This window comes from Macadamia integrifolia, chromosome 7 (assembly GCF_013358625.1).
Source record: "Macadamia integrifolia cultivar HAES 741 chromosome 7, SCU_Mint_v3, whole genome shotgun sequence".
NCBI lineage: Eukaryota > Viridiplantae > Streptophyta > Magnoliopsida > Proteales > Proteaceae > Macadamia > Macadamia integrifolia.
The window spans coordinates 17849287-17862551 of record NC_056563.1 but is presented as its reverse complement, the minus strand read 5'-3'; the positions used below and the strand labels follow the sequence as shown (position 1 = coordinate 17862551).

The following is a 13265-nucleotide window of genomic DNA, read 5'->3' as shown; positions in this document are numbered from 1 at the left end:
CCTAGTTAAAACTTAGTTTGCCAACAATGCTTTCAATCGAAACCTATCTTCCACCTTTTAAGTAGGTTGGACACAGTAGACCCTTCGAGTCTCTTGAATTTACTGTCACGGGGGTGCTTTCCCTGCCACCTACTTCTATAAATTGGTAATTTCCTCCTTATCGCCATTTCAATATAAACAAAATATTTCATGATCCATCCCTATGATTCATGATCGAGCCTTTTCATTTTCTTAACCTTTAATAAGATTTTTTTAATATCATTTTTATTTTTATTTATGGCCTATTTAAAAGAAAGTTAAAAAGTAGGATTAGCAGTCGATATTATCCATATCTGTGTTTATCTCTTTCCTCTTTTTCGTAGAAAAGTTCCTTTCTTTCCCTCGACTTAGACTGTGCACCACTCGACAAACAATGGCAGATTGGTCGGGACTTCCAGAACTTCTCTTAGAATCGATTGCGAGGCGTTTATCGATCGCCGATCTGATTCGATTCAGCTGCGTCTGCACTTCATGGAGATCGATCACTCTGTTTCTCAAAGGGAAGCTTCTTCCATGGCTGATAATCCCCTGCGTCACCAGTAACAACCCTAGAAAGAAAAGAATCGGTAGTGTCTGCGACAAAAATCTCGGCATCATCAGCCTCTCCGATCCCACCCGCAGAGTTTACGAACTCGATCTACCGGAGGCTGCTGACAGACGAATTTGTGGATCTTCAGCGGGATGGCTCGTAACAGTTCATGCTAATTCAGAGATCCGATTGCTGCAACCCTTCACCAGAGCTCAGATACAGCTTCCACCACTTACAGCTTTCCCGAGCCATTTACCTGTCCCTCTGCAGCAAGGAGAAAGGTTCAAGGCCTTCCTTCGAGATGAATATATTCACAAGGCTATTGTTGGTTTTTGTTCTTCAGAGTCTGAGGCGATGGTTATGGCTATTCGCAGGGAGGATGACCAACTGGCTTTTTGTAGGCCTGGGAAGGACCTCCGGTGGAGTATATTTGAACATCGTCATCATGGTCGATCTCATGATGTCATTTTCTATAAAGAGCAGTTCTATACTGTTAAAGAGTCTGGGCGGATTTTCAAGGTTTCTGGCCTGGAAGATGCTTCTCCACACATGACGCTTGTTACTGGTCGACCCATGATGAACCCATCCAGTCCTAACAAGCCCTATTTGGTGGATTCTTTGGGAGAGTTGTTAATCGTCTATCCTAACAGACTCTATTTGGTGGAGTCTTCAGGAGAATTGCTTATCATATATCGGTTTTTGGATTCCGGTTTTCCTGTCGGGGAGGATGATGAGGATGATGATGAGGATGCTGTGGTTGATAGTGATGATAATTGGAGAGAACCAGCACGTTTGCCCTACAGAACCATAAATTTTGAAGTTTTCAAGCTAGATTTCGCTGGAGGGAAATGGGTGGAGGTTGAAAACCTTGGTGACAGAGCTGTGTTCGTTGGCTATAATGACTCATTCTCTGTGTCTGCTTCTGAGTTCCCTGGATGTAAGGGGAACTGTATATACTTCACAGATGATTATTTCGAAGGTTACTATCGACAGAAACATGGCGCCTGTGATATGGGTATTTTCGATTTAGGGGATCGGACTGTTGAACCACTTGTTTGCGGAAATGAAACTCAGTCTTTTATGCCCCCATCAGTCTGGTTTTCAATGAATCCTTGGTGGCGAGGTGGGTTAGATGTATTGACTCTCTAGTTGTTGAATATACTGAGCCCGATGTTGTGATACCGGCCTCCCAATTGGGCTACTGCTTAATTAGCTTCCTTTTCTTTGTAAAGTCTTTCCTTTAGGTATGTATGTATTTACTTGTGTATGCTTACGATGAGTGTATTGTTGCTTCTTCTTTTTTTCTGTATAGCCTTCATTTATTTTGGTTTGCATTTTTGTATAATGTATCTTTGTTCATGATATATGGTGTTATCCTGGAGCCTTTTATTCAAATCGAGTACAAACAACTTGATGCATGAATTACTTAATTTTAGTGATGTGGAACAGAGTCAATATCATACAGATGATGGCTTAAATCAAAATCAAATGAAGTTGAATGAGGTAGAGGACTATTGCTTTGACGGAATCATATGGAGCTAAGACACTGAAGAGAAAGAGCCCTTGATTGATACTAATAATGAAAACTGATGATATAAAGATGCAAAGAAAAAAGTTGAAAAATAAATGTGATGGCATGGAAGTGGGGCTGGCTACTTTGATATGGGATTTGGAAGATTTCAGAAGGTATATGACACCATTGGCTATTAATTTACCTATAAGAACAGTTGTTGGTGTTGTTGCCAGGGCCATTAAGTTATTCTCTCCTTTTTGCTGTGAGTTTCTGTGCTTTGATTAGGTGCAATCAATCATTATATATCCAAAACAAACCCAAATATGGAAAGTAAAGGAAAATGGAGAGATGAACACCTGTGTATACTTTGAATATGCATGTTTAAGTTCTATCTTTGTTTTAATTATGTGTAACCAGTTTTCCTTATGTACATGGTCAATGCTTACTATGCAATGTCTTATTTAAGCATTTCACCCATCCATACAGTAATTTTTGTAGTTCTCCTGATAGTTCAATCACATAATTTAATTACATGAAACAGGGTTAAACTGTGTGGTTCATGGGTTAAATTAAAATCAGATAAACTCTAATTAGGCTTTGCAGACATCTAGGAACTAGTCAAGCACATGAAACCGGGCTACTTTTCTTCACAAAGTGGGAGTTTTGTTCAATAGTTGGATGAGTCTCCTGAAATGGATGGCAGAACGAAGAAATGAAAAGAATTTGAGGTGGATAAATAGGGATGAAGGAAGTTACATCAATGGGAAACTATTACAGGTGGGGAGATAAGTGGGCTGACCTTGGCGCAACAGTAAGGCTGCTCCATTGCGATCTAGTGGTCGCAGGTTCGAGTTGGGAGACAGCCTCTAACAAAAGCGTGGGTGAGGTTGCGTACAATATGACTCTCTCCAAACCCTGCAATGGCGGGAGCCTCGTGCACTAGGTATCCCTTTTTCTTTTTTCTATTACATGTGGATAAAAAGGGATGAAGGAGGTTACATTACTGGAAAAATCTGTCGTAGAGGCTGGTCAACAATGTTAATCATCAGGCTTTTTTTTTTGGGGGGGGGGGTTGGAGGAAGAAATGAAGAGGAAAGAGGTAAGTGCTTTTTGTGCCTAGGGGGAGCAGGTACATCGCAAACACAAGGAGAAGAGACATAGCATTGGTCCCATATTGGATAGGAAAGCTGCTTCCCACCTATCTGTTTCCTATTTAAATCCTCAACGCAGATACTATGTCTTGTCAAGGGTTGGCGTTTTTGCTGCTTTAGCCTAGTCCCTTGCTCTTTCTCTCACTCACACATGCACAAAATAAGGCATTGTACATTAAACAAATAAAAGGTTTGGACTGCCAGGGCAAATTCTCAGGTTTGAATTTTTTTAACAACCAATGCAAAAAATGCCAGAGTTTAGGACCATCTCCATACTCAACCCTCCCAGGACCCTGCATAAGCAAATCTGGCAGTGGGTAATGACACTTTTTACCATTTAAAAAGGTAAAATAGATAAATACTAGATAAATAAGGTTGGAAGGGGTTTTGGTCTTGGTATTAGCCTGTTTAGAAGTATGAATGGCGTTTCTTTTCACTGGGTTTGCTTGGAAGGTGTTGATTGGAAGAGAGAATTAAACCAATTATAGAACCAAAATAGTAACTGAAAACCGATCTCAGAAACTAGATCTTAAAAACTTGACAAGTAGGACTCTTAGATTTGACTAGAAACTTAAGGTTTTCAAGGCTGAAGTAAATTAAAGCCTAGAGCTGATAACCAGAACAAGAAATCTAAGGAAAGAAAAGTTTACTTTTAATAAACAGAATAATAATTAAACAAAGAAAACGGAATTAAGAGAAGAGAGAAAACAAAATTAAGAGAAGAAGTGGATATGCCTTCAGGCATCCCACTTGAAACACTATCTTGGAATCACCACTAGGTACCTGCTGAATCACTACAACAAAAATATTTAGAATCACCACAGCACCGATCATATTTATGGAGGCTAATAGCTTTACATATTTAAAATCCTAAACTGACTCTTAACACCTCCACATCAACCAGCTACTAGGGGAGTCTTATATAGACTCAACCACTGAAGTGAAACAGAAATAACAACTAAAAAATAAGATGCAAGACGGAGAAGGTGGTTCCTCCCAGCTGCTGGCTAAAAGGAGAATCCCTAATAGACTCAATTATTAAATAAGATAAGGAGAAAAAAGTCTGAAGGTGAAAGTAACTCTTCGCCATTGACCAGCCTACTGGAGAAGTCTTAACTGACTAGGTCACTTTGAAAAGGTCTGGAATTTTATAATTTTTTGTTTTCATCCTGTACAAAACACTATAATAACAAGAAAAAAGGATTCCAAACATCCCACGATTTCTGGTTAAGGAGATACCAGATCTGATCCAAACTCTTAAACTGTGTGCCATGTTTTACTGAGAAAATGGTTCAAAACTGAACCAAAATTTCCTTTCTTTCCCTTTTACTGGAATTCTTCATCAGATAGGAAGCTCTAATATTAGAATAAACAGCTCCAATCTATTTTAGTAGCAGTATGGGTAGAAGGTAGGAATATGTGATTTACTTTCTTAGTTTAGCTTGGGTTCTTTTATTTTATTATTATATTGTTTATCTCTATACTTGTAAAGTTTGGATAGAGTCCTGTGTGAACAGATCTCTTCCTCCTAATTTGGATTGAGTTTTAGTCATGTAGGACACTTATTCTAACTAATGAGATAAGATGGAGGTTTAGTCATGTGGAATACCTATTCCTACTTTGGATAGAGTTTCATTCTTCCTTTTTTTCTATCTCAGTTTCTATGTTAGCATTGTAAGGCTTCATAAGCGCTAAAATATTGCAAGTTGAATGAAGTTGCCTTTGCCTCCAATGTTCAGTGAGATTTAGACCCTTGGTGACCCTAAGGTAGGGCTGATAGGATTTCAGTCCAGTTCCAATTGAGATGCTTAGTCCATATCCTTCTAGTTCTCTTTGATTCTTCATCTTATCCACCATCAATCCAGGTTAGTTTTTTCAATTTCATGTTCTTATGTATACTAACTTGCGGGAATTTTGGTTTTCTTAAGGTTTCAGTCTGAGAATTCAGATCAGACTGTACTATTAGCAATCGGACCCCCTATTCTAAACCTTCCTACGCTTCCAAAATTTGATCTTGCTGATGTTATTATAGAATCCTACTGCTATATGACTTGCTGGAATTCTAAGAACCGATTAGTGCTTGATTTTGTTGCTTTTAATCATCCTTAGGTATTGTTCTGATTTCCATCATAGATCTGAGAGCAACTCTTTAATCTGAAACCCTAATCAAGAAATTTGTTCTCAGTAGGGTACCTCTTTAAATTCAGATCAAACCATTGGATGAGAATCATCTTTGGAAAAGTTATTCCTCTCTCTAGTTTAGAGCCTCTTGCATTTATTTGTGTCTTTGATTTCAAGCTATTTGAATTTCATCAATTCTGGTCCTTAGTTTCTTCACTGCAGTTTCTTTGTTTCTTCCGGTGAATCTGTGGTGCAACGGTTAAATTGCATTATTGCAACATGTTGGTCATAGCTTCGAAACTTAGAAAAGCCTCTCCTGCGAAGTAGGGGGTAAGGCTGCGTACATTTGCTCCTCCCTATACCCTACAGTAGCGGGAGCCTCATGAACTGGGTTTGCACTTTTTGCTCATTGGGTTTCTGATCTTTAACCTTTAGGCTTCTGAAATCCATCGGGCTAGTTTTGTAACAACAATCTCCATGTCCCTAAAACCCTGCATTTATTTTATAAAATAGGAAAAAAGAAAAAAGGGAAAGACTTTAGTTCTAAATTCCTGTGGAATAATTATCCATCTAAATTGAACTTCCTAGTTCCTAAATATTCAAATTGACTCAATACATACTAGTAATTGGCTCAAGTAACTACTATTTTGACTCGGACAAAAATAACTAAAGGCTAAATAATCCAATTTTTTGCTGCTGACTTGACCCACTAATATGTGGCTTAGAACATAATTACAATTAAAATCATTAAATAAAAAGCCCAAAGCCTGTTAAGCACTGACCAGCACATTGAGGCCGATCCAAGGACTAGAAAGTTTAAGGCGTGTTTGGTTCGTAAATTTGTTGGTGAATGTATCAATTTTGGACATAATTCCATTGAGAGACTTTTTATGGAACAATTTTCGTGACAATAATTGTTTGATTAGCTTGATCTGTGATGTGATTCTTCCTAGAAAATTGTTTGGTTACCTTGATTCTATGATGTGATTCTTCCTGAAAAATTGTTTTGTAACCCTGAGTATGTTAGTTGGATTCATCTCCAATCTTCCTGAAAAACTGCTTGAGTTTGAGTTTGAACTGAAATTGGAGCTAAAGACTAAATAGGATTATGACCTCATATGATTCTACCTATCATATAGCAGAACAGATGTGGCTATAATCGTTTGTAAACTCAACCATAGATTCTCTAACCTAACCATGGTCAGGTTGACAGTTATGGATCCCAAAAGTAACTATGGTCAGATTAACCATTATGAGATATCCACATCAGCATAGATGGAGACCACCCACCAATAGCAGCCTGGTCCACGTTAGCAGGGAAAGCAATCCGTCCTCCAATGACCATGAAAACTGACCAGTTTCTAAGGGGAAAGATTGCCAAATCCCAAGAAATCCGCAACCAAAAACACTCTAAACTCTACTTTGTTCTCTCTTCTTATTACCTTGAACTCCATTGCTAACTTAGGCATCAAAGCCTCCTCCATCGGAGCCCCCTCCGGTCAGCGGACTCAACTAGTTCTTGTCAGTTGTGTCCAGGTCTGAGCTGAGCAGGAGTGCGACAACAGAGATTGATGGTCCAAACAGGCTGATCTTTTCCCAATCCAAAACTGTATGAGGTGGCTTCTTAGTGAAGTCCTTACTTTTGTATAAAACATAGATGAGGATAGGATTTCTGAATTGGTCATTTCCAAAACTTAGATTTCTTTTTGGGTTTTTATTTCTGTCAGATGCCTAGTGAAGTATAATGTTTTGTTATTTTCCACGTGATACTGCATGGATTAGTTGATGTGATGAGTACCAGGCAAGCATCTCTTCTTCTTCCTTTTTCTTTTTTTTTTGCCATAAAATAATTAGAATTAACTCCTTAAAGAGTGGGGAAAAGGAATATTACTAGAGTCCAACAGTAAAAGGTTAGAAACAAAAGGGGAAGGCTGAGACTCCCAAAAACTAAAAAGCAAGAGAATTTCCTTAAAGCAGTCAGATGCTAGATAAATTCATTCTCTATATCTAAAATCGGAATAGGTATAGAAATAATGCGAAGAGCAATAATGTCTTTGGGCCACCAGTAGTTAATCAGATAAACATTTCACTATCTGCTAAAAGGATCAAACAATTCAGACACCTTTAAATGTGGAGGAGGGAGGGGATAGGAGGCAATAGAGGGAGTAATTCCAGGGACTGTAGGGATTAACACATCGACCATGACCTATTTGAATAAGAAGATCACGAGCTTTAATAATGGACTTCCAGCCCCAAGATGCAGAAGAAGAGGACGGTGTATGCAGAAAATCAGTAGAAGGAAAATACTTCGCTTTCATGGTCTTTACTCCAAGATTGAGAGTCAGGAAAGAAATGAGCCCAAGCTCCAACTCCAAGACGAAGAGTCATGAAAGAAAAGAGCCCAAGCTCTCATGGAAAGGAGAGGTAAGTTCAAATTAGTTGCTTCTTTCATATTGAGCCCTCTTGATTTTTAGACATACAAATAGTGGTCCAAGATATAATAGAAATATGGGTTTTATCTCCATTAAACCAAAAAAATTGATACCCAAGGGTATCAAAATTCTTAATGAGCTCTTGACCTCAGTTCATAACTGACTCCTCAGAAGCCATGTCCGCCTAGTCAAATCTAGCACCCTTACCCTTGCTCTATTTTATTTAACCCCTTTTTTTGAACAAAATTCTCTTAACCATGCGCACTTCATTCTTCACGATCGTGGAATAGAAAGGCTGTCATGCACCATTATCCCTCCCTCGACCAATCTCAATGGATCCACTCCTTGAATGGAAAGAGGATCATCTCTCTTGTGAGAGTGGTAGGGGACAACCATTCTCCCCATCCAAGCCATGCTTTCTCCACTAACAATTAAAAAAATATTATTCTTTGTTCAAACCATTTGAAGGAATTCACATAACAGCCACATCCTCCATTTCAACTAAATTTAATTCGACCAATCTTTCCTTATTTTGGTGCATAATGTTTTTCTCCCACTTCTCCATTCATACCATTAATGGATTCATGAGTTTCCAAAGGAGCTAGGACTCCCTCCATCGGATCCAACTCTCCCACCGGAAAAACCTCCTTCAAATTTAAATTATCAACAATATGAGAATGATTTATGGTCCCTCTATTCACGCCCCCACATTCCTTTTGGGACTCAAAACTCTTGACATCAAAGAATAGAAAGATCTCTTTCCCGATTTGGTTACATTGAAAGACGACTTTCCAAGTTAACTCGGCCAGAGTTAACTCCTCCTTCGATGTAGCTCCTTCCTTTAATCTTAGTAGTTCGTACTTGAGCAACTTTCTTAGCATCATCAGCCTTCAGAAACGAGTCTGCATTCGATATCTATCCATTTTGTTTCCAAAATATCCCTTATTATCCTTGTAAAGGTAGAAGATGGGACAGATGTCGGATGCTGACTCGTACGACCAGGTGATTGTACAAGTAGTGAATCCTATCTCCTGCCGCATCACCTTATAACATCGAAAAACTAAGAGCCCGTTTGGTATCGTGTCAAAAATGAAAATTTCAGTTTCTGTGTCAAAATACAGTTTTTAAACGAAAAAATGGTGTTTCAAAATTTCAGATTTTTATCGGGAACTCTTTTTTTTTTTTTTTGTAAAATGGAACGAAACTGGTAAGACGGAACTCCATTTTGGAGTTCCGTCCAATCTCCTTTTTTTAGTTTTTTTTTCACTTTTTGTTCCAAAAAAATAGAAACGGACCATAAGTGCACCAAACAGAAGATTCCTTTTTTTCGTTCCAATAGAACGAAAAAACTCCAAAAACATTTTTTTAGAACGACACCAAACGGAGCCTAAGTGCAGCTCCAAAGAACCATTTCTAGACCAGATTTAATATTACAATTCTGTCTAAAATCAATATCCCTTTTCCATATTGCCATTCTCTCGACCAAATCTTGTACGTTAACCCATAATGAAGATGATGGCATTGCAGTTGACTCAAATACCCGAAACATTTCCTGTACTCAACTTTTACTTTGCATGAATATTTTTATATCTGGGGTAACCTACAAACTATAGGTATGACAAGCCACCATTAGCCTACTTTTAGAATATTCTTGTTTAAATTATCCCGAAACTTCCTTATTTGTGTCAAAGTCATAATCTTTTGAATATCATTCTTCAATGATTCAAAGATTTTTTTTTTATCAAAAGCTGAAAAGATAATTTCATTAAGGCTTTGTTTGGCTAGATTTGAACAAAGAACAATTATATATAAGAATACTAAATTTTACCTTGTTACTACAAAATTTTCAGTGATATTTTGAGAAAAATGTAGTAAAATTTACTTTCCTATTTAGTAAATTGAGTGTGTGTGTGTGTGTGTGTGTGTGTGTTTTAAAGACTAACGACGATTATCTAGGCTTTTGGCCTAATCAGTTCTACAGACTCAAACTGATCCAACAACTGTATGGACCGGGTCATATCGAGGTTAAATGAGAACTATTCAACTTTCACCAAAAGTAGTGAAGAGCACTAAACACCCCCTTGTGAGTGGTCCCAAGGAGGAAAGAGGAGTTGAACTCAAACCACATGCTTTCTAAGGTGAAGGTCCCTTGCCAACTCCACTACCCCCTTAGGATTAATTATACAATTATCTTAGTAATTATCATAAAACTTTTGGGAGAGGGATAGGCACACTGCCATTTGTGCAGTAAACTAGTAGGTAGCACCAGTGGGGGTACCGGACAAAGCATTATATAGGAAGGGCAGGGTGTTATTTCAAAAGGGGGGAGGAGAAGAAGAGAGAGAGAGAGACACACAGAGGATGCTAGTTTGCAGGAAGCAAAAACAGATCATTATTTATGCTTCAAATAGCATATAACCACTATAATAAAATGCAGATAAGAGAATTGGAAGACGGTACAATCTTTTAATGTTGTTCAACCAAGAGTCTTTGTCCAAACTTCTTGATTCTCGCTTATAGTGCAATCTTCAAATGTTGTTCAACCTAGAGTCTTTGTCCAAATCACTCCATTCTCGCTTATCCAATGGCAGACTTCAATTAGGCCTGGGCCAAAACCCAGAAGCTTAAAAGCAATATGGTTTTGATTCCAAGTTGATGTATCATAGTGGCATGCCATGATTGCATGATTTAGTTTCTTCTGCGCATGTATATCAACTGAGTATACTTTAACTTCCTGTAAAACATGGCAGTAATAAACTTGAAATAGAAATGGCATACTATGACATAAGGCCGGTGATTCAGAGAGGTTTCCATGGATGAGTTTCATAGCTCCAATTATGACATTCTCATAAGATCCTTCAACGCTCTCAGTACTCCATAAGGATACATGGTGTCCTAATTTTTCCACAACAAAATCGATGAGATCCTCGGCTGAAATCGCACAAGTGCTCTGCAGGCCTTGAATGGGGCCGCTATCCTCACATGTCTCAAGGGTGTCTTGAATATGCTCATCCATAATTGATCCATCCATCACACAAAAAAGCTTCTTTAATTCCTCAATTCGGGCAATGGAAAATGGGATTTTCGATGCCAAAGATCGCGGCAAGAAAGATTTATATGATGTTGGGTCCCTTAGGTCAGGGATGGGAATGAAACCTCCCTCTTTCACCATTGATTGCCGGAAATATGGCAATCCCCCTTGGCGGGCAATCGACATAGGTATTTCCTTTGGAACTTTATCATATTCTACTTTGAAAGCATTCCACTGGGCTAGTGGTGGTAAGGATGTGTTGTTCGTTGCCTTCTTTACTAGTGCATTTGAAGAACAAGCAACATTAGCTAGATTACAAAACAAATGAAGGTGGGAAGAAAATTCATTTTCCTCCATAAGTTTCATAAATATTTTCACTTGATGGGGGCTTAATGGGGAAGCCTTTGCCGCCAACCAATATGGAGGATGTGGAAGGCCAATATGATCTTCCCAGTACTGTGAGAAGTCATTTGTAGCTTGAGATCCCTACAATATCATGGGGAAAATAATAACCAAATAAGAAAGATAAGACAAGAATAAACAATAACCATGTTGAAATAAAAAGATAGTGGAAAAGAATAATTTTTCTTACACTGAAGTATGCTACTATTAGAAGTTCAAGCAGCATAACGGGATGTGTCATATTGAAGCTGAAATTGAGAATAGAATGAGTTGAGACTGAATTTGTGGGAATAGGTTTGATTCATTGAGAGGGGGTGGTTAACTTTATATACTTAAAATCTCGGGGAGAGGAAACCTACCCGCTTGCGTGGCTACTGTATCAGTATGCGAGCCAAGGCAAAATCATCTTTAACATGTGGCAGACAGTCGGGTCTTTTCATGTCCAATTGTGTCTGGGGTTTGGACATAGAGGGCAATAGTGGGCTCACTCTTTTCCCAATTTTATAATACTTAATCAAAAAAATAGAAAAAAGAAGCCTAAAAGGCAGTATAGCCCCTATGCCTAGACATAGTGGGAGGTGAAATGGCTACCCCACCCCTCATAAAAGGCAGAAATCCCACCCGTGTTGATGTTTCTACTATTACATGCTGTTTTATAAGAAGTCCTCTCCCAAATGTTTTTGTTGGTCCTATAAATGCATTCTTTAATTTCCATATGAAAAAAGAGAAGAACTTCTCTTTATTACCATCGTAATAGCAAACTTCTCATTTTTACGGAAAGAAAAAAAAAAAAAAAAATCAAACCAACCTTCAACCCCTCTACCCAAAAAAAAAAAACTAACTTACCTTCAGCCCAGATAGTTTTATATACTAGAGTGACACCTCCTTGGGGTCATTCTCATAAACCCGATTTTCTTATTTTCTTTTCTATAATCGCTATGAAGGTGTAAAGCTTAAAAGGAGGAAGGAAGGTACTTGATGCAAGTATGCCTAACCATGTAAGGTACCTCCCCCTATCTTTGGAGCCATTGTTCTTATTCAACTCTCCTCTCTCAAACAATTTAGTGGTACTTATAAATTAGATGAAAAAGTCAAATTTGCCATAGTCAATTTTCTGAACAACGTAAAAGGGTCAGATAGAGGCACAATCACCTTCACGCAACTATGATTTGGTAAAAAAAAAAAATCCATTGAATGCATGATGGAGTATGTTTAGATCCATCACTTATCAAATTTTGAAGCCTAATTGAATTCTATACCTCTTTTAGTGATATTTTCCCTTTTTATTTTAAGGGAAAGGGGTTTTCAAGCTTAAGGTATACCTACACCTACACATTCTATATTTTATTCATTTATTTAAAAAAAGGGAGAAAAATAATAATAATAAATAAGAATATTGATAGACATTGGGTACACACCTTTGACTTAGAGAGTCTTTTCTCTTAATTTAATTAGTCATTAGATTCTCCCTTCGTTTTAACTATTTCCATAAAAGTTTTAATTGTGGGCATTTAAAGCTTTGGAATGTGGTAAAATCGAATGGGCCACTAATTTGAACCTCACCTGATTTGCCATATGGTGGATGAAGGAGAAAAGAAAACTATTGCTTTGATAAGGCAGCTCAGTTAGAATTTAAATTTTGTGGACTTAGCTTTTCCCAACTGAAGATAAAATGTCATAAAAACATCTACTTTGACAGACATAGGACAACCATTGAAAAGCCATAGGTAGAAACCTTATCATGGTGGGTCATCATACAATATGGATGAAGCCTCACATATGATTATTTACATGTGGTTAATCCGTGTAGGGAAATAGAAAAAGTAGAACTGTCCATCGAAACAATCACTTCCAAAGGAGTTTTCTGTTTTCCTCTACATCGTAGGTATTTTATGGATTTTAATGTCAAAAAGACCTTCCACATGGTTGGCTATGGAAAAATTCAAATTGCCATTCTAGGAATCAATTTTGATAATTTTGGGTCAGAATGCATGACCATGGAAGGAAAACTTTGAGAGGAGGAAAAACTCATTATTTTAATCACAGA

The 13265-nt window shown here is 37.9% G+C and overlaps 2 protein-coding genes across 2 annotated transcripts; one reads left to right on the top strand and one right to left on the bottom strand.

Annotated features, from left to right (window-relative positions):
- Positions 1–307: 307 nt before the first annotated feature.
- On the top strand, positions 308–1963 carry LOC122083406 (F-box protein At2g26160-like). Its single transcript, XM_042651205.1, has one exon. The coding sequence runs from the start codon at positions 413–415 to the stop codon at positions 1715–1717; it is 1305 nt and encodes a 434-aa protein (XP_042507139.1). The 5' UTR covers positions 308–412; the 3' UTR covers positions 1718–1963.
- An 8190-nt stretch (positions 1964–10153) lies between these two features.
- On the bottom strand, positions 10154–11510 carry LOC122083338 (polygalacturonase non-catalytic subunit AroGP3-like). The gene is made up of 2 exons (XM_042651097.1): positions 11409–11510; positions 10154–11302 (listed from the first exon to the last, which is right to left on the bottom strand). The coding sequence occupies exons 1-2, from the start codon at positions 11457–11459 to the stop codon at positions 10325–10327; spliced, it is 1029 nt and encodes a 342-aa protein (XP_042507031.1). The 5' UTR covers positions 11460–11510; the 3' UTR covers positions 10154–10324.
- Positions 11511–13265: the final 1755 nt, after the last annotated feature.

What these genes read in the sequence shown, in the direction of transcription:
- LOC122083338 (XM_042651097.1), bottom strand. Translation starts at nt 11,459, where the DNA reads ATGACACATCCCGTTATGCTGCTTGAACTTCTAATAGTAGCATACTTC. An exon ending in TAATAGTAGCATACTTCAGT is followed by an intron (nt 11,303 to 11,408) that starts GTAAGAAAAATT and finishes ATGATATTGTAG; the next exon opens with GGATCTCAAGCTACAAATGA.
- LOC122083406 (XM_042651205.1), top strand. Translation starts at nt 413, where the DNA reads ATGGCAGATTGGTCGGGACTTCCAGAACTTCTCTTAGAATCGATTGCG.